Here is a 20,653-nt window from a genome sequence, read left to right as displayed (position 1 = left end):
TCAGTAAGTACGTGAGCCAGTGATGGATTGCCGTCAGTAAACACTTTCACCGACGAATCTGACCGCATATGCCCATGTGTTTTGTATCTATTATTCTATACGTTTGATAGTAACTTACTAACTAATGCTTTCTTTATGTGGGTTGGGTTATAATAGGAAGTATAGTTTTTGTAGGAAGGATAAGAAGTAATCTTGTCCGTTGATTTTGAATATGGAGGGTTGAGATTAGTTTAGGGGAAAATCAAATGTGAAAGAAGGGGGAGGGCATAAAAGGAATAACACATTTGTTGTCTTTCTCTCCACATGCAAGGCACATGCCAAATTTCCCCATCATTTTGAAATGTCCATAACTTTTTTTTATTACGTTTTTATTGACAAAACAAATTCACCATAATAACGAGTGCCTTTTTATTTTTAATATGAGTACCATATTGTAATATAAAAATTAAAAAAAATAGCAGGTTTGTTTACAAATTATGTTTTGCCAAATTGTGTTTTACAAAATTGTGTTATACAACAGTATTTTTCATTGTGTTTTTTTTATTGTGTTTTTTTCATTGTGTCATACAATTGTGTTTTTTTACTGTGTTTTTATCATTGTGTTTTTTTTTCATAGTGTGTTTTTCCATTGTGTTTTTCATAGTGTTTTCCATTGTGTTTTTTCGGACTTTTCCGGCGAGGTGGTGGTGGTGGGTGACGGGTGTGGTGGTGGTGGGCGATGGAGTGGTGGTGGATGTAGGAGATGAGTGAAGATGTAATTAGGTTTTATGTAAGTGTGTTTTTGAAATTAATGTAAGTGGGTTTTGATATAAAAGTAAGTGGATTTTGATATAAAAGTGTTAAAACAAAAATATTCTCCTTCCTAGGCTTTTTAAAAAAATCAAACTTATTATTTGAACTTAACCTTTTTTTATGTGGTTTAGTAATTTGAGGTTTTTTGAGAGACTTTTTTTCATTTTTCAGTGATAAGTTAATGCCTCCCACGTGTTAGTTTTAGATGAAATCACTGAAATGCGATACTAGTTAGTCTTTTACTTTCGAAAATCTTTCTTTAACATGTAGCATGTTTTGATAGTTTTGTCCCAAAAAGATTAATATTTTTAGTTTCGTAAGATTCTTTCAGTTTTGGTTTTCATAATAATTAATAACACATATGTCATATTGTACTATTGTAGTCCATCGGTGATTATTATTTATTTATTTATTAGTTACTTTAGTTTAGTTAGTTTATTTATTTATTTATTACTGTTAATTGTTATTTATACTTTAGTTTATTTATTTATTACTGTTAATTATTATTTATTTATTTTTGGGCTGGGAGGGGGGGGGGGGGGGGGGCAATTTTGGTTACCGTTGGTAATCCATCAATAGTGATCTAATGAGATTCTTTAAAAGATTCCCGCTTATCCTTTCAAAGGTTGCCTGATGTAGACCAAAACGTTCCCATTAATTGATTCATCTCTAACTATCATGTCCGTGGTCCACACTAATATTCATTACTAATCTTTCCCAAATCCGATTACGACCATAATCCAAACGTCAGTCAATGACGGATTCCCATCGATAATCACCTCTACTAACGAATTTGACCGCATATACCCATGTGTTTTAATGACTAGAGATTTTTAAAGAAACTTTTATTCACTTTATTTCAATTAATATATATATATAGCATGCACGTGTTAGTTTGAGATGAAATTTGCATAGTTGTTATTCTTTTCCCTTCAACTTGCTCTCATTCCTGGTTCCTGCATGCAGCCCATGGTTAGAATTTAGACCATTAGACCATAGAAGTTACTACCATACAACAACTAATATTTGGCAAGTCATTGATGTCTGCGCACATGCTTAATTACACAATTAAAGTTACGGGTCATGCAAGTATCTTAAATATTAACTACTATCGTCACTCGAACCTTCTTAACCATCCTTCCAAATCTTGTCTTCATTAGCTTACCTTTTTTCAAACATTCAACCAATCAACCAACCCTTTTCTCGTACATGAATCCTTATTTAAACCCCATGCTATCTTCCATAACAAACTCAATCCTAGTACCCTACAATCAACATGAACATGCTTCCTAATCCTACCAAAAACTGTCGTACAAAGAAAGACAACATTAACAAAAAGCTTAAAGTTGTCTATATATCTTCACCTATGAAGGTCAAGACTAGTGCCTCTAAGTTTAGGTCACTTGTGCAAGAGCTCACTGGTCGTGACTCGGATATTAGCCGCTACAATGCTGGCTACTTTGACAGCCCCAAGGCTCCGACGACCATACCCACGAGTGTTAGCACACAACGTGGTTCGGATAGTTCGCTAGATGAGCGTGTTAGCTCTAAAGAGGTTGAGTTTAAACAACAAGCGGCATTCACTGGCTCGGAGAGTTTGCTTGATAATGTTTTTAGCTCTGACATGTTTGACCAGTTGGATGAAATATTCCCGTTCCATTCTCTATACCAGTGTTGACAGATATTTTCTAACGAGAAAATCATCAAAATAGCCCTATTGATTAAAAAACTTATGAAAATATTCTCGACTCTTTTGAATTACAAAAATAGCCCCGACTTTTTGCTCCTACACCAACCTTTCATCTCCTGCGCCAACCCTATACCTCTTGCATCATCATTTTCCTTCTACGCCATATGGCGCAACACATCACCTCCTTCGCCAATATTGGTCGGCGATGAAAATTTTTTGCGCCAACATTAATCTCATGCCTCAACTTTAAACTTATGCGCTATCCTCTCATGCACACCATTTCTCCCGCGCCATTCGTCTTCTTCCTTCGCCAAAATGATTCGGTGATTATGTAACAAATTTCATGGCTATTTTGTTCTTTTTTCAGTCAGCATGGCTATTATGGTGATTTCATTGTACTTTAAATAGGTTTGTATGACCTGTGGTTTAGCTTGATCACTAATTCGGGTCTTGTTTTATATGTAAGTTTGGAAGATACACATATATGGTTTTGATTCTCACTAGATCCATTAATTTGATTTGTCACGATTAATTACAGTCTACAAAATTAACATGTTGGTTCATGATGTTTGCTAGCTAGGCCATAGTTGTTTTGGCTTTTCATAAAAGTGGTAAAATGATACTCCAATAATGGAGTCTTTATGGAAAAATGAGTGTGAATTAATAAGATTCGACCCTAAAATTGTGACATTCACATAATCTAGACTAGATATCTAGTAATAAATAGGATGAGTTGCGTAATACCGTTAAAGACTACAATAAGCCGCCAAATTCCTTTTGGTTCATTCTTTAAAGACATTTGTACAGTCAACATCATGACTTTAGGTCAACATATTAGAAAAAAAAATCAAAATAGTACTCCATCATAAATTCATAATTCTCAATTTGAGAACGTATATTTTGGTTCATTCTTTAAAGAATATGTTTGTCACACCCGAATAGGATCAAAGTGGGTTTGAGTAACAACCCATGAGTATAAATTACATTATAAAATATAGTGTTTAGATCAAGATAGAAGTCAAAGGGGAAACAAGTTGCATCGCAAGCCCGTTTAGATTGTAAAACTCAATCTTTTGAAAACTACATGGTGACAGGTATCTCGACTAAGGTGTTGGAAATCTAATGGAGGACTTGGCGTCGTCGACGGCAACGGTGGTAGTGCAAGGGAAGGTTGTGCCAGTGCATTGGTGGCTACGGGTTCAAAGGTTGTGTTGATGTCATTTTCAATGGTGATGTCTGCGATGAGGGTGGGGTGGTGATGCTGTTGTCTACGGTGGTTGTATCGACGACCACGGTGGAAGGAGTGTTGATAGATGTTGTAGTGGTGACAGCGATGATGCTGATGGTTGCAGTGAAATTATATTACATACGAAGTGTAATTCACTCTAGAAAAAGGAGGTTGTTTGTTAGAGAAAGGAGGGGGGGGGGGGGGGGAGTGATGCTTTTTACATTATTGCTATTAAGGTGATGTTTGTTTTTCTAAAAAATGTCTGTGCAGGTTCTTTTGTTTGTGCTACCCAGACATTGCCATCTGCAGAATGTTTGTTTTTCGAAACGTTTCATTAAAAAATGTCTGCGCGAACTCTTCTTGATGCAGACTTTGTCCATCCACTTCTAAAATCTTCTAAGGTCCGCAAAGGGTTAAACACTATCATCTACCAACACCCACTGTCCACCACCACCACCACCCAACGTCCGCTACAACCCACCACCGCCGTCTACCACCACCGTCCACCACCACCACAACCCACCACCCCACAGTCCGCCACGACCACCTTTACCATCACTGTCCATCACAACCACCGCCCACCGTCTGCCACAACCACCGTCCACCACCTACCACCACTGTCCACCACCACCTCCACCATTGTCCACCACCACCACTTACTACCATCGTTCGTACACTACTAGCAGCTTATTTTATCAGTCTACAGACATTAAAAAACAACAGTCTTCTTCTTATATACTGTAGAGGTTGGTCCACCTCTTCTTCTATAGATGTCTGCAGATGTGGTCCGTAAACTGTAGACATTTTACCTCTGAAAAAACAAATAACACCTAATTGTTAATTATTACACTATGCATAATTTGAACCCAAGACAATGATAAATCACTCACCAACATGACATCTCTTTGAATGGTTAATTCTAGTATTAGACTATGTGTCCACCCCTCTACGTTACCGCCATGTAGGAAATTGGTCCTAAGCCCTTCTTCATAAATCCTCATTATGGTTTAAAGCCCTCTTTACCATTTTATTTTATAATATATAAATGTATATGTGTATGAAAGAGAGTGTGTGAAAAGCAAAGTCTGGCCTCACCACTTTCTTCTTACCGCCCCATCAACCAAAAACACCCCCTGACGAAGCCCTGATGCAGTGTTTGGGGCGGTAAAGCCTGCAAGCTCGTCCCTCATACAACCCATATCGTGTTGTCTTATAAGTATTAAGTTGTCACTAATTCATAGTATAGTTACTTTTGCAATAGCACATGCCATATTAGCTTCTTTTGTCCACGTTATATCTCCATGTAATCAACTTTTTGGCATGTAATTAAAAAGTTTACATGTAATATATTTTGAGAATTATATCTAATCTCTTTTGGCTTTTTTTCTTGTAAACATACAAGAAATTTAGTCTTCACCAAAGTAGCTAGGCAGCCTAGCTAGCAACCGAAAGAGAAGGCTAAGCCTCTAAAAGTCCGAGTGAGGCCGGCATTGTGCAGGCGAAGTCGTTAAAACCGTACCCTAAAGGGCTAAGTCACTAAAACCGCGGGAATGCAGGATAAGCCGTGGTCGATTGCTAAAATGTAGGCAAAGTCCTAGTTGTCTCAGCCAGCGAAACTAATATGTGAGAAATAAGAACATACTACTTTGATAAAGGTTAAATTATGTGTCTATTTTGAAAGAAAAAAAATTCCATGAACTTGACTATTTTGGTAAATTCCCGATAGGGGTGTTCAAAACCCGATATTCGAACTTTGGACATCCGGTCCTTTCGGATAGTGGGTTTCACATCCACTATCCGAATCCGAATCCAAAATTTCGGATATCCAAAACTTTGCATATCCGATCGGATAGTGATTCGGATATCCGAAAGAAAATCTGGAAAAAAAAACATGGAAAAAATCAACAAACAAACGACCTGTTTTAACATTAAAATTACAAGTCACCAAACATTCAACCAACAAAAGTCACAAAACGTTCAATCCAACAACCTAAACACAATAGGTTTTCTAATTTAAGAAATCTAATATATAAATCTAACACACCTTATCGGCTTATCAAGGTGAAACGTGGTGATTTGGTGCAGATGGAAGTGGACAACGACACCAGAGGATGAAGGTGGTGACTGGTGCGGTCTGACGGATAGTGCCGGATGTGGTGAGTGGTGACGTGATGGACAGTGCAGCGACGGACGGAGGTGGTGTGTTGGTGACGGTGATTGGAGAGTGGAAGATATGGCTAGAGTCTTAGGTGTTGTTTGTTTTTTAAGAGGTAAAATGTCTGCAGTCTGCGGACCACATCTGCAGACATCTATAGCAGAAGAGGTGGACCAAACCTCTGCAGTCTGCAAGAAAAAGACTGTTTGTTTTTTAACACGTCTGCAAACTGTTAAAATAAACAGAAATTTAAATAAACCGAATTTTTAAACATAAAAAAGGTCTTCAAACTTAAACTTTATGCAAACCTAATGGAACAAGATCTTCATTAAACTTAAACTTTCTATAAACTTTTTTCAACAAAAAACTAATGATAATTGGACAATTATGCAAACTAATTAATTAAACAAAAACTAATGATAATTCAACAAACCAATTCCTTAAAAAAAATCTAATAAAAATTCAACAATAATTGAAAAACAACTCTCAAAATCTCATAAGTCAAAACAAGCCAAGCTCATGCTCGTTTACACAAAATAAACCTAAATTGATAAACACGACATTAATAATCAGTCTACGAACATCATTTAAACCTGATTTCAACAAATTCCGATATTATAAACTTTCAATAGTATAATCCAATACGCAAATTCAAACCGATTACATCACAAATCATACAAATATAGGTAAAGTACACAAATCAACAAAATAATAATACACGGACTGGAATTGTGGATGTGTGGCAATGGGCAGCGGACCTACGGCAAGCGAAGGGAGGCAGAGGTATGGGGTTGTCGGTGCGGTAGTGGAGCAGCGGCGGTGCGGCGCGACAGTGGAGGTCGCCGGTGGTGGAGGTCGCGGGTGGCGGAGATGAAGGGGAGGAGATGAAGGGAATGAGAATGTAGAATGAAAGGGGCTAGGGTTTGAAATAAGATAGAAGATGCAGAAGATGTGAAAAGAGGCTGGTCCATGTCTTCTAGGATAAGAGGGCGCGAAGACATTTTTTAATGAAATGTCTTCAGAAAAACAAACAGTCTTCAAGCCTAAAGGTCTGCCGCGTGGCGTAGACATAAGAGGCCAGGAAGATCTTCTGGCAAAAAACAAACACCACCTTAGAGAACGGTTGTGAAAGTGAGTGGCGTCTAGAAATTAGGGTTGCATAAGGATAAGGATGGTATAAGGTGTGTGTATATATATATATATAGGGTAAGGTTAAAATGAAAAAAAAAAAACCCACTTGAGTTGTGACAACCCGCGAAAACCCTATGTAACATCGGTTTTTTTTTTGTTACATGTAATATATGTTGTAACATTTAATACAAAACATCGAAACATAAAAAAAAATGTTTTGCTATTTTTTAACATTTTTTTACTAATTTTTATATATGTTTTCAGGAAAGAGAAAAAGTTATATTTATACTTACATTTTTAATTCACTTTAATTGTGGACCATAAGATTTAAATATTAATTAAAAATATGTGATTAAGAATGGGTTTGTAGAGTTTTCACAACTCAAGTGAGTTTTCATTTTATACTTAGCCTATATTTATATATATAAATTAAAAAATATTAAATTTTATATTTCGGATAGTTCCGATAAGGATTAAGGATGGTATAAGGTATATATATAAATTAAAAAAATATATATATTAAATTTAATATTTTGGATAGTTTGGATATTCGAACTATACGAAAAATCCTAAAAATGCTACCCGAATCCTAATTTTGGGATATCCAGGTTTCGGATATCCGAAATGTCGGATAGTTCGGATACGGATTATCGGATAATTCGGATACTTTTGAACACCTTTAAATTTCCCAATATATTTGTATTCAAGTTTTCAATATTAACTTTATCCTCATATATTTTACAATGACCAGTCAATAACACAATGCATAAAAACCACTAATTTTTTTATATTTATATAATAGTATGATACTTATATTTAGGATGAAAAACGCTTGTTATTGTAATAATTTTTTTTAAAAAAACAAATGCCTTATGAAAAAGGGACATGCATTTTAAATTGATGGAGAAATTGACATGTGTTTTGCATATGGAATGAGAAAGTTAATAAATGTCATGAGTTATTACCGTTATGCATTTACCATCATTTTTTTCCTCTTAAATTAATCTCTACACTTAAATCTAAGATTAATGGATTAGATTTGTTCGTACTCTTTTTAATATTATGACCTTTTGCATTTTAACATGAACATGTGTTATATGGTAACAATTAACCTCAATATTATCTTATATTTCACACAGCCTTATAATATATATTTATCAAAAACTATTATATCCACGACCAAATCTAATCGCCTTAAAGCATCTTTTTTTTTCCCACTTCATTTCTCCCTTCTCTTTTCATCACCTCTCATGAAAGCTCATCGATCTTATTTAAAAATTCGGATAAGTTATACTTTTTTCTCTCCCTCCACTTAGACCTCAAATAAGGCCATAGGCTATAGAGACAACTCCATAGGAAGGGCTCTAAATTAAACCTTCGATTTTCAACTTTATATAAAAAGCTAGACTTCACATGTTTCATCTTTCAACCTATATTAAACCTTATTTTAGCTTTAAATGAGAGTTTTAACTATCTTCAACAAACATACTTAAAAACAATTGATATTTTTATAACTTTTTAATAAAAGAAACGTATTTCGTCAAAGCTTAAATCATTTTCATCCACTCAAGTAAACAATAGCCACTTAATATGCATGGCCACAATCAAAGTATCAAATATCTCTGGTGGACCACAACTTCAAATTCTTGTGGTTCCATAGATAAAACCACAATCTTCTTAGCCAATCACAATGGAGTAAAAGATTGTACATAGATAGCATTTGATCACCAATCTAACCCCAAACCATATTATAAATCAACTCCCACCACAACCAATATTCATAACTCATACACTCCTCTACAACATCTTGTAACTAAACACACCACAATGGCAGCTTCCACAATGGCTCTATCCTCTTCTTTTGTCGGTCAGGCGGTGAAAATCGCACCAACCGGTTCCGAGATCATTGGAAATGGCCGGGTTTCCATGAGGAAAACCAGTGCACCCAAGAAGGTTGCACCATCGGGGAGCCCATGGTACGGGCCCGACCGTGTTAAGTACCTGGGCCCATTCTCTGGTGAGGCCCCATCTTATCTCACTGGAGAATTCCCAGGTGACTACGGCTGGGACACTGCTGGGCTCTCAGCTGACCCTGAGACCTTCGCCAAGAACCGTGAGCTCGAGGTGATCCACTCCCGGTGGGCCATGCTTGGGGCCCTCGGGTGCGTGTTCCCCGAGCTCTTGTCCCGTAACGGGGTTAAGTTCGGTGAAGCAGTCTGGTTCAAGGCTGGAGCCCAGATCTTCAGTGAAGGCGGTCTCGACTACCTTGGAAACCCGAGTTTGATCCACGCACAAAGCATCCTAGCCATCTGGGCCACCCAAGTGATCTTGATGGGTGCGGTTGAGGGTTACAGAATTGCTGGTGGCCCACTTGGTGAGGTGGTTGACCCACTTTACCCTGGTGGTAGTTTTGACCCATTGGGCTTGGCTGATGACCCTGAGGCTTTTGCTGAATTGAAGGTGAAGGAGCTTAAGAATGGTAGACTAGCCATGTTTTCGATGTTCGGGTTCTTTGTTCAAGCCATTGTGACCGGAAAGGGACCGTTGGAGAACCTGGCTGACCACCTTGCTGACCCTGTTGCCAACAATGCTTGGTCATATGCTACAAACTTTGTTCCCGGAAAGTGAGAGATTGTAATGAGTGTGTGATTTGAAAAACTTGATTGATGCCTACATGTTTGTGAATTATTAATTAGTAATATATGGTTTAATTTTGAGCATTTTTGTTTATTTACCTTGACTAGATTGATTATAGATTACAGGGGTGGTAAATGTGATCAATTGGGTTGAATGAGTTGTAATAAAATGTATGAGTTACATTTCTTGAGTTTCTTTTTTTATAGAACGAGAAGAAAGAGGAAACTTTTTAGTTTTTTTACTTTTTTAGTTTTTGATTTATATTTCAAGTTATAATTTTTTTTTTGAATTTTTTATTGAAGGGCTTTTGAAATCTCAACCCATTTTGACCTATTTTAAAAACTTCTCATTAAAAATTCAAAAAAAGTATAACGCGAAATATAAATTAAAAACTAAAAAGTTTCCAGCATTTTTCTCGTTCCATAAAAAAATAAAAAAATAAATAAAAACCCTCAAGAAATGTCAACCCGTTTTGATCGGTTTCAACCATTTATTTTAGTTTGATCCATTCTGACCCATTATATACATTTTATTACAACCCATTCAACCAATAGGCCACATTTGTCACCCTAATTACAAACATACAAAAACTACGAGAACCGTATAAACACTTGTGTTTATTATAAATGCGTTAATAGTGTTACATTTCTCTCATAAGATTCCAACCCAAAATCTTTATGTCATTAATCCACCAAAACAAGGGAGCTTCATCCTGCCATAGAAACCGGGCCTCTTAACGGTCTCTCGTAAGCGTTTGGAGGGTTGTCGGGTTAACCCTAAAAATTCTATATTTTGTTGATCTTGAATTTCTTAACTACTGTAAATGTGCACGCGGTTCACATTCTCTATCGATTCGGATCTGCATAAGGTCAGCAAGTGATATCTTTCCTGAGTTGCCCGTGTCGAGCTGATCAAATATTGTGCATATTTGTAATATTTCCTTTTCTGTAACCTTTCCCATTTCCTTCAACTTGTATATCACATACTCAGCTTTACTGAAATCACAATAATATATACAAAGTTAAACATCAATTACATAACTAACCTTGGTTTGAAAAAAGCGCACCTGAGGTGAGTTGAGGCAAGAGGCGACCCTAAGGCGAAACCCTCATCTCATCGCCTTAGCCTACTCAAGGCGACCAATGTTTAAAAAGCGGGAGTGAGGCGCCCTTTTTAGGGAAAAGGCAGCCTAAGGCGAAGCTGAGGCGAGCGCCTTTTGTACATAGGTGGTTTTTATGCATTGTAAATGTTGCGCAGCATGTTTTTTAAGGTTTACACGTAGGTAATTTATGTACAAAATATATATAATGCTTGTTTATAGTTAAATTTAAGGGCGAGATGCTAAAACAGATGGCAAAGTATGCATAGCCCCCCCCCCCCAACCCCCACCCCCCCCAGTTTTTTTGTGCAGTTGTGTAAACTTACTTGTTTTTTCCCCGAAATTTTTTATACGTGGTGTAAATTTAGCCGTTTTCGACCGAAAATTTGAGCCCGAACCCACTCGTTTATGATTTTTTAATACATTTTAAGTTCCCCCTGGGTATCTTTGTCTAAGTTTTGTCACTGCTAAAAACCTATGATATATATTAAAAATATATATATATTAAACTTGCGCCTCGTGTACAAAAGGCGTTCGCTTATGCGCCTTGCGCTTCGGTTTTAAACCTCATCGCTTTTGTTCGCCTCTCGCTTTTTAAAACCAGGTAACTAACAAACTGTAAGTTTTATTAATAATTTGATATTTGATTATATTACCTTACAGAACCATTGTTATCAATATCAGCAGCAAGAAACTGTGCAACAGTAAGATCTTGACCAAGAACCCATTTGACCATCCTCCTATGCCTCTTATCAACCCGAGCTTCCGCCAAATACAAAAAGGCCCGAGCGACTGCAAGTGTCGAAACCAACAACCAAACACACGCAAAAACCCGACCACCAGCCGATGAAAAGGCTATATCCCCATATCCAACAGTCGTAACCGACATAACCGAAAGATAACAACTATCAAGCCAACCGAGCTTCTCGACATAATGCAGCACGCCAACACCTAACCCGATACATAACACCACAACCCCTAAAGCCAACCCGACTTTCGTCCTGATCCGCATCCTCCCTTTCTTGAAATCAATAATATACTCCGGATGATAGCGCTTCTTCCCATTCGTTAACGAACTCAACAAGTAATTCTCTTGTAAGTCAAGAACATAACTCACCATTGAACTAAGCAGAATATCAATAAACCCGAAACCGACTAACACAAACATAATTGAAAACAGCTTACTCACCGGTGTATCGGGTAGTATATCCCCATACCCAATGGTACACATTGTCACAATGCAAAAATACAAAGCATCAACAACAACATATGTTTCTGTCCCCATGAATTTATCTCTATTGTACCAATATATCGCCACACCAAGTGACAAATACATCACCAACAACAACGCAGACTGTCGAACAATCGAAGCTGAACCCAACTGAGGTGGCTTCGGCTTCGAAATCCTCTCCAAATCATTAATATTACAAATCGCAGGCGCGGTTTTCGACCTATGCAGATATGTCTTCCTAATCTTATAACTCTGGGCAATATGAATTTGAGTATCTTGATTCACATTCACATTTGCAGCGGGTATTTGAATCGCTTCAGAACACGTCGCGTTGAGTTTCGGTGAGTAAATTTCGTTATCAATACCGACGTTTAGATTCAAAGCATCAACCATTATCGAAGCGGAAGAAGGCGATTCCCGCGGTGACCCGAATATAAGCATGTCTTTAAGCTCCATAGGAGTTAGCGTGGGCGGGATCGCGGTCTCGTTTTGCTCCGGTAACGCCCACGTGGGCGTTCTCGGAGCTTTTGAATGGGACGGAAGGAGAGGTTCCTTCTCCATCTTGGGGCGCAGTTTGTTGACAGTTTTTTTTCAGATGCGAAAAAAATAAAAATAATATGTTTATTGATTTACGAAACGGGTTTAAATAAAAAGGTTAAATAAATACGTGAAATCAATCAATCAATCACACAGCGTTAAATAAATACATGCAAATGGAATAAGGGTACGTACAATATGATGCTCTGATTGTGTATGAAGATAAACTTTGTTGAATATGTTGAAGGGATTGGGAATAATGAATGCCCTACGAATGAAATATGAATGCTGGGACACGATGATATCACGGGGAGAAACAGAGTGTAAATTGAACCGCCAACGAAGTGCTACGTGAAGTTTTATTATATTGTTCGAGGAGTTTATGTATTTAGTCCTTACTATTTGTTGATAGTTTGTTAGTTATTTTTCTACTTGATGTACACGAACATAATATGAAATTTGCGGGTTTGAGTTTAATATAAACAGGCTCGATCAGTTTCGAGTCGAACCCAGGTTGATCCTGTTATAGGGTATCTTACGCTAAGATTTTTAAGCAATTTTTAAGTAAAATGGAAATTGACGAAGTTTATAAAAGTAAAATGCAATGATGTTATATTGATTTTTTTTGTTGTAAAAAATATTAATATGTGAAAGAGAAAATAAAAAAGAAAAAATAAGAAATAAAAAAATCGGGTCAAAACGTGTCGTTTTCCGGGTTCACATTTTGGCACGATCTAAGTTTGGGTCATTTTCGAGTTCATGTCAAATCTTTAGATTCAAATTATTGACACGATCTAACTGTCGGGATGGAACCATGTCCGGCAACATGCAAACACGACCTATTTAACACCCATATGAGTTTGGATGTTACATAAGTTATTAAGTTGGTTTGAGTTAAAAAGGTAGGTAGGGCTGTAAACGAACCGAACGAACACGAACAATGCCTTGTTTATGTTCGTTCGTTAAGAAAATAATGTGTTCACGAACGGTTTACGAGCACGTACCAAAAGAGATTTTATGTTCGTGTTCGTTCATTAACGAAATTAATGTGTTCACGAACACAAACGAACACAAATAAAATTTGCAGAGCCTAGAGATTGAGACCGATGTATTCATCAATGTGAATAATGAAAGTCTGTAAACAAATCGAATGAACATGAACAAGGGCATGTTCATGTTCGTTCATTTAACTTTAAAAGAACATGGACACTTAATCAAACAAATATTTATGTTCATGTTCGTTTATTTGAAAATGGACATTTGTTTTCGTTTGTTTAAAATCTAAACGAACATAACTGAACAAAGATAAACGAGCAGCATGAACAAATGTAAATGAACACAAATATAAACGAACTTAAATGAAAACATTTAAAATGAATACAAATTAACAAATATAAAACCTTTAAGCAGATGACTTATCCATATAATATTTAATTATTTTCTATTAGTACATAAACAAACATAAATAAACAGACATAAACGAACGTTCATGAACATAAATGAACGAACGGGACATGTGTTCATGTTCGTTTGTTTAATTAAACGAACACAAATTTTTTGTTTATGTTCGTTCGTTTATTAAATAAACGAACATAAACGAACGGTTCACGAAAGTTCCCGTTCGGTTCGTTTACAGGCCTATAGATATGTCTAAATTTAGTATGTTTTTAGTTTAATTTTTTTTATATAAAAGTAAATATCCTTACAAAATAGGTCGGTGTTTGAGTGTTTGTACATGGAACAAGTTCACACTATATAAAACATTTTATTATGGACTAAAGTGATGGAATCGTGAACCTAATGAAACGTATTGAAGCACAATTAACATTTGATTTTTATTCTTGACTAGTTTATAGTCTCGGAAGAAAATGTAAAGGTTACTGAAAAGACGTGATAGCGACTGGTTTAGGAAATATTAAGGACTAAATTTATATGTGTTAGATTCTGAACGTATGTTGACGTTGTTGTCATGTAATAATGACTGATTTTTAGTTAATAAAATCATTAGTATGTCGGGTGGGCGATTGCATACGGGCCAAAACTTTGGGCACCTTTATTATTTACTTTATATTTAGGATTTAAGTATTGATGCAAGAGCACGCAACAACTTCTCTACACTATAACGAGGTTGTGGGTTCAAGACTTTACATTATGTTAAATAAAGATTGTGGTTAATCCTAATAGTTCATTATGACTAAATGGTTAAACCGAGAAATAAGGGGGGTTAGAAGGAGGACGTTGAAGAATAATCTTAGAACGAGTTAAAAGAAATTTGAAGGGGTTGAGTGGAAGTTTAGTTTAAAAATTGAGTTATCCAGTTTGATTTAATTAATAGATATAATGTTAGCATTAGATTATAACTGGGAGATGTTTTTGAGTAACATTAGTATAGTTTTCTAGCGTAAATAGATGGCCTAGGCATAAGCATTTTAAATAATGACCGGCACAAGTACGGCTATATGTTGAAAACTGTTGTAAGACGTGATCTTTTTGTCAAACATGTAGTTGGAAATCATTAAATGATCTCATGCTGTGTTTTTGCCTTCAAGTAAATTCCTCTGCCCTTTTCTTCTTTTTGGCGGCAGATTTGTCTCAATTCGTGTTGTCTAGGGGACTTGAACGCAAGCATTCTAAACCTTCCTAACCTAATTTGTATAAAAACTTTGTCTTTACCAGTGGACCACCAACAATGTATCATGCTTATTTATTTATGTTTAAGCTTTCGATTACATAACAATTTTCCTTTGATTGATGATGCACTTGATAACAAAGCTTATTTTTAAAAAGATTACGATAATATTCAAAACTAAGGGTAGTTTTTTCTCTAATAATTGAGGGATTATACGAGAAAACAACCTTTTAACAAAATAGTTTTGCTTTCACTTTTATGCCTGATTACTTAATTATTTATATTTATATTCAGATCTTTAGATATTTTGTCAATTAGAAAACTATGAAAACACAACGCCCATCTTCATATATCGATTCAAAGAAGCTAATGTGAATGATGGGTGCTTCATTGATGGGAAACAATGGCCACATGCTTGAAAATGTGGATGTTTAAACTTTTCAAATAATTTTATAAATTAAACATCTCTTTTATCTTCAAAATGAATATTATAATCAATTTATAATGCGAAAATTTTGGCTACAATACTTGGGGAAATGGTTGCTTTTTTGGTGGTGGATGTATGGAAGCAATGAGGTGGTATTATTCCAAATTAATCATTTATATGTATAATGATATAATTAAACTCGATTTCAATACCTTACACTTTACACACAATAACACTCTTATTTATTATATACATATACAAATGGTTTTCTTCATGAATTGATGACTATGAAGCTAGTTAAAAGTCCAGCAAGGATAATTCACTCACGTATTAAAGCATACTATGCTGGGTAAGAGTTTGTTTTTTAAACATACGATGGAAATGTTTCTTGTTCGGTCATTCACTGAAACAATAATTGATATTATAAACATTAAGGATGCTCGGTGCATCCTCGAGTAATGCTTTCAGCTTCATTTGGGTATTTCGAGTACAAAAATACATATGACTTGGGTAGGTGAATTAGCAAAAGAATTCAGCGAGTACTACTAGAATATGATTCCAAAGTTAAACAGGTGTTGTCTGTATGAAAAAAAAATGGTAATTTGGGTGTTTTTGTAACATCACCTCCATTCAATTTGGGTTTTTCTGGTTTCATTTAGGTAGAATGAGTTGTCTCGGTGTAATTAGTAAGATGATCTAGGTGCACTCGGCTTGCTTGGTTTCAACGACACGCATGATACATCCCTAGTATACTTGTAATAATTTCATTATGCTCTTATAGAACATGTATGTGTGTGTGTATATATATATATATTTCAATACAACGCCGATGTGTTGTGGCTTGTGGGTTCATAACATGGACGGACCATTGTGGAGGCGGGAGGGGTTGTGGCCCTTTACTTTTGGGCTCAGAAGTAGGGTATATAGCTTATTTTTGTAATCATGCCATATTTCATATCTTTAACCCATTCTATCAAAAACCTAACATTCGTTTATTTGCACGAATATTTTTTTTAGGATTTATGATCTTTATTTAATGAAAAAATTTGATTGCTTCATATGCATGTACTTATGATTAAACTAATATTTTGCTTCCCAATGCAATTATTCAAGTTCCGTCACTGGTTCATAAGCATTGATTTACTCACGACACGACAAGTTATATACGTCACGCTACAACCGAATTCACTCCTAACAAACCTTGCCTATATCATGGAATTCGCTACTTACCAAGGACAGCTTCCACATGTTATGTTTCTAACGCGAACGTCACCCCCAAATTTATAACTCAAAACAATTAAAAACTATAATAATAATAATAATAATAATAATAATAATAATAATAATAAATAAATAAATTTCTATTAAATGGGCCGGCCCAATCCACTTAACCCAATAAAAGCCTTTTAACCACATAACAAAAACCCTAATTATTATTTCATATTCACCACCGCCTCAAAAGTGATCAAGATTCAACAGCAAACAGATTCCGAAAATGAGTTACAAGGTTGTTACAACAATTGATTAAATCACGTGTTTATTTTCCATTAACCTTAAATTGATTAATTCTTTCGTTGTTTGCAGTTCCACCAGTTTCAGGTTGTCGGCAGAGGCTTACCGACCGAAACAGATGAGAACCCGAAGATCTACCGTATGAAGCTGTGGGCCACCAATGAAGTCCGTGCTAAAAGCAAGTTTTGGTACGTATATTATTATTATTATTATTATTTAGGTTATTTAATGATGTTGAAAATTAGGTATTATTTGAGGAAGCTAAAGAAGGTGAAGAAAAGCAATGGTCAGATGCTTGCCATTAATGAGGTAATTTATGCAAATTTATTTTTATATGTGTTAAAAGAGAGATTTATTATTTAATTTTTTAGGTTTTAGAGAATGAATAATATGTTGTTGATTTTTGTTTAATGGTATAAGATTTATGCGTGTATAGATCAGGGGTGTAAACAAGCGAAGCTGCTTTTGAGCTACTCGATCTGGTGCCCGAGTTTAAAAACAGGCTTTTTATTAAATGGGCTTGAACCTGGGCATCACTTATTGAGCTAGCTATCATATACATAATTTCTATTTAGTATATATATATATATATATTAAATAATAATTATATATAATTGTTAGGAAAATAACTAAATATTATATATATATATAATGTTATGTTTTTAATTATAATATGAAAATAATTTAATAAAATAGTAAACGAGCCCGAGAATTACTTATGAAGATCGATCCGGATCACGAGCCAAGTATATATATAATTATTACTTAATATATATATTTTTAATAATAATAATAATTATTATATATACATGTATATATTTTTAATAGTAAGTATTATGCTTACAGTTATGAGAAAATCAACTAAAAATTTGTGTTAATAAATAGTAAACGAGCTTAAGCTCAAGCTCTGTGTAAGTTACTTAGTTGAGCTCGGCTCGTATACACTCTTAGTACTATAGATTAATGGTCTATGATTTGTAGAGAGTTGTCTTCTTGTCATGGTAATCTTTCATGCTTGAGTTCTTTCTAGTTTAATTTATATGTTTTGATTGTACAGATATTTGAGAAAAACCCGACAACAATCAAGAACTATGGAATCTGGCTAAGGTACCAATCAAGAACTGGATATCATAACATGTACAAGGAGTACAGGGACACCACCTTAAACGGCTCAATCGAACAGATGTACACCGAGATGGCATCCCGCCACAGAGTCCGACACCATTGCATCCAGGTCATCAAAACCGCCACCATTCCAGCTAAGCTTTGCAAGAGAGAGTCTACAAAGCAGTTTCACAACTCTAAGATCAAGTTCCCATTGGTGTTCAAGAAGGTTAGACCCCCAACTAGAAAACTCAAGACCACATACAAGGCTTCAAGGCCCAATTTGTTTGTCTGAGTCATTGGCTTTTGCCTTATTTTTGTCTTTAATTTTGAAATTACATGTTATTGAATTTGGATATATGGTTGTTTTTAATGGAGATTGGTATAATTGCATTAAGGATCATAACATGTCTTGATTTTCATTTTGTCACATTATATAATTCATATGAATTTTATATCTTCTTTAGATGGATTTCAATAACATAACACAAAAGTTTAACAATCCATTTAATCATCTTTTTTTGGTACCTATGCAGTCTATCTCGGTGGTATCTCGGTTATCATGTGAAATATTGATACCGATAATTTCGGCAATATTATTTCACCTATATATCAATGATATTGCCGATATCGGTGTTTTTCCGATTTTTTTTTTTTTGCATTAATTGCTTAGTTTGGTACAACTATATTATTATTCAATACCAACTAATATTTCCAATACACACTTTCAAACACTACAACGATATAGAAAAAAGTACACACAATGATATAGGAAAAAGTAGAAGCATATCGAATCGCCTTTTAGAAATAAGTTATCGCTTCGGTATAGCGATGAACATGTGAGTCTCCTCCACGGTAGTAGTTGTCGAGATTGAGTATCTGCTTAAAACTCTTGTCATGAACATTGTACCTTATCAACTTCCCGGGAATTCTCACAACCATGAATGTGTCTTCATCTTTTTCACCTCTAACAACATCAAAGACGTCGAATTCATAATAACTATGAGTCATTTCCGGGAAAGCACCCGGAAGTTCATCAAGCTCTACTTGAAACTTAACAAACCACCCTGAATGATCGTTCATCATCTCATACACGTTTAAGTGTAAACGGTTCTCACTATCAGCGGTCTCAACTAAATGTAGGTGACCTCTAGATTCCCCAAAGTACTTTGGTATTAGTCCGTCGTAATAGCCTCCAGAAGACTCCACCTGCACCGGTAAGGGCAACTTCTGCAACCGTTCATCCTCGACTTTTAGGTACAAGGGATTGCGAGAAGAGGGTGCCCAGTGAATAGCTCCATTCCAATAAACTCCACAACATAATAAAGTATAATAATTATCAGAGAAAGATTCACTAGAAATCTTCCATTTCCCGGTATCGGATGAGTATATTTGAATCTGAAACAACTCCCCATTAACCTCTGCGTTACGAATACAGACAACTTTGTAGTGAACACAGTTTGTTTGATGATATGCCAGACCCATGAAACGAATTGTTCTACGAACATTCTGACCTCCCGGAACTGAAGGGATGAGTGCAAATTGCTTAGTGGTGGGATTGAATACATAATATTTACGAGCACGTTGGTTTCCTCGATCGCTACAACAAAGTAGCAGTCCGTTACAAGATTGTAAGATTCTTATACCGCAAGGATCGAAGCAGAAATCGAGACTATGGAAAGGAGGATTTTGGTTTTCAGCATCAAACGGGATATACGTATTGCGAACAAAAAGGCCCGGAGATTTTGAAAGGTTGTCATATCGGAGGGTGAAACGCCTTTGACTCAATAGCCACAGCCAGTGTTTTGATACCGACTTGAACTGGAGGATGGAGGTAGCAGGGAGCCGTTGCAAGATTTCGGTTAAAATGTCATCGTTGGAACCGATTAATGCTCCTGCCCGAGTCGATTGATGATCGGGATCCTCAATGGAAGCTTGCGAGAAGCAGGCTTTACGGGTGGTTTTGGTTTTTTGGATTTTGGCTCTGGTGTTCACCATTTTTTGGAGTGATTTGGATTGTGTTGTGTTGAAGAAGATGTGTATTTAAGTAGTAGTGTTTTCATTGAGGAAAGATTGTCATGGAAGCATATGAAAGCAAGATTGTCATGGAAGCTTTGGCCAATACTTTATTGCTGTTGACTTGAATCAGTCAACATTTCTAACATACATTAATGTTCACCTAAATAAGTTTGACCAAGACTTGATGAGAATCACAAGGATGTTCTTGTAGATTCATTCAAAGTTAAAATATACAATGGTTAAGAGGGGTGTGCAATAACCGCTATAACCGTTAACCGAACCATAACCGACATAACCAAACCGATTTTAAACGATAACCGACATATCCGGCGGGTCGGTTTAAATTTTTATTGAAAAACGCCATATACGGGTCGGTTTTGGTTAAAGATAATTTGAAACCCGTCATAACGGAACCGCCCAATTTACAAGATTCTCTACTTTACGGAGTAGACTACAAAATTT

At 35.8% G+C, this 20,653-nt stretch overlaps 4 protein-coding genes across 4 annotated transcripts; 2 read left to right on the top strand and 2 right to left on the bottom strand.

The window, feature by feature from the left end:
* Window positions 1-8,773: 8,773 nt before the first annotated feature.
* LOC143562892 (chlorophyll a-b binding protein 16, chloroplastic-like) lies at window positions 8,774-9,716 on the top strand. Its single transcript, XM_077050572.1, has one exon. It carries the CDS (start codon window positions 8,824-8,826, stop codon window positions 9,622-9,624), a length of 801 nt encoding a protein of 266 aa, XP_076906687.1. The 5' UTR covers window positions 8,774-8,823; the 3' UTR covers window positions 9,625-9,716.
* A 731-nt stretch (window positions 9,717-10,447) lies between these two features.
* LOC143562887 (two-pore potassium channel 3-like) lies at window positions 10,448-12,524 on the bottom strand. Its single transcript, XM_077050568.1, has 2 exons — window positions 11,389-12,524; window positions 10,448-10,628 (listed from the first exon to the last, which is right to left on the bottom strand). Exons 1-2 carry the CDS (start codon window positions 12,522-12,524, stop codon window positions 10,448-10,450), a joined length of 1,317 nt encoding a protein of 438 aa, XP_076906683.1.
* A 4,467-nt stretch (window positions 12,525-16,991) lies between these two features.
* Window positions 16,992-18,496, top strand: LOC143562885 (large ribosomal subunit protein eL20y-like). The gene is made up of 4 exons (XM_077050567.1): window positions 16,992-17,063; window positions 17,141-17,256; window positions 17,314-17,377; window positions 18,126-18,496. Exons 1-4 carry the CDS (start codon window positions 17,052-17,054, stop codon window positions 18,465-18,467), a joined length of 534 nt encoding a protein of 177 aa, XP_076906682.1. The 5' UTR covers window positions 16,992-17,051; the 3' UTR covers window positions 18,468-18,496.
* Window positions 18,497-18,973: 477 nt separating this feature from the next.
* LOC143562884 (F-box protein At5g07610-like) lies at window positions 18,974-20,358 on the bottom strand. The gene has a single exon (XM_077050566.1). The coding sequence runs from the start codon at window positions 20,168-20,170 to the stop codon at window positions 18,974-18,976; it is 1,197 nt and encodes a 398-aa protein (XP_076906681.1). The 5' UTR covers window positions 20,171-20,358.
* Window positions 20,359-20,653: the final 295 nt, after the last annotated feature.

Source organism: Bidens hawaiensis, unplaced genomic scaffold (genome assembly GCF_021521415.1).
Source record: "Bidens hawaiensis isolate Kalapana, Puna unplaced genomic scaffold, B.hawaiensis_p1.1 tig00021181_1, whole genome shotgun sequence".
Taxonomy (NCBI): domain Eukaryota; kingdom Viridiplantae; phylum Streptophyta; class Magnoliopsida; order Asterales; family Asteraceae; genus Bidens; species Bidens hawaiensis.
Note: the sequence above shows the minus strand (reverse complement) of the source record. Positions and strands in the feature narration are given on the sequence as shown.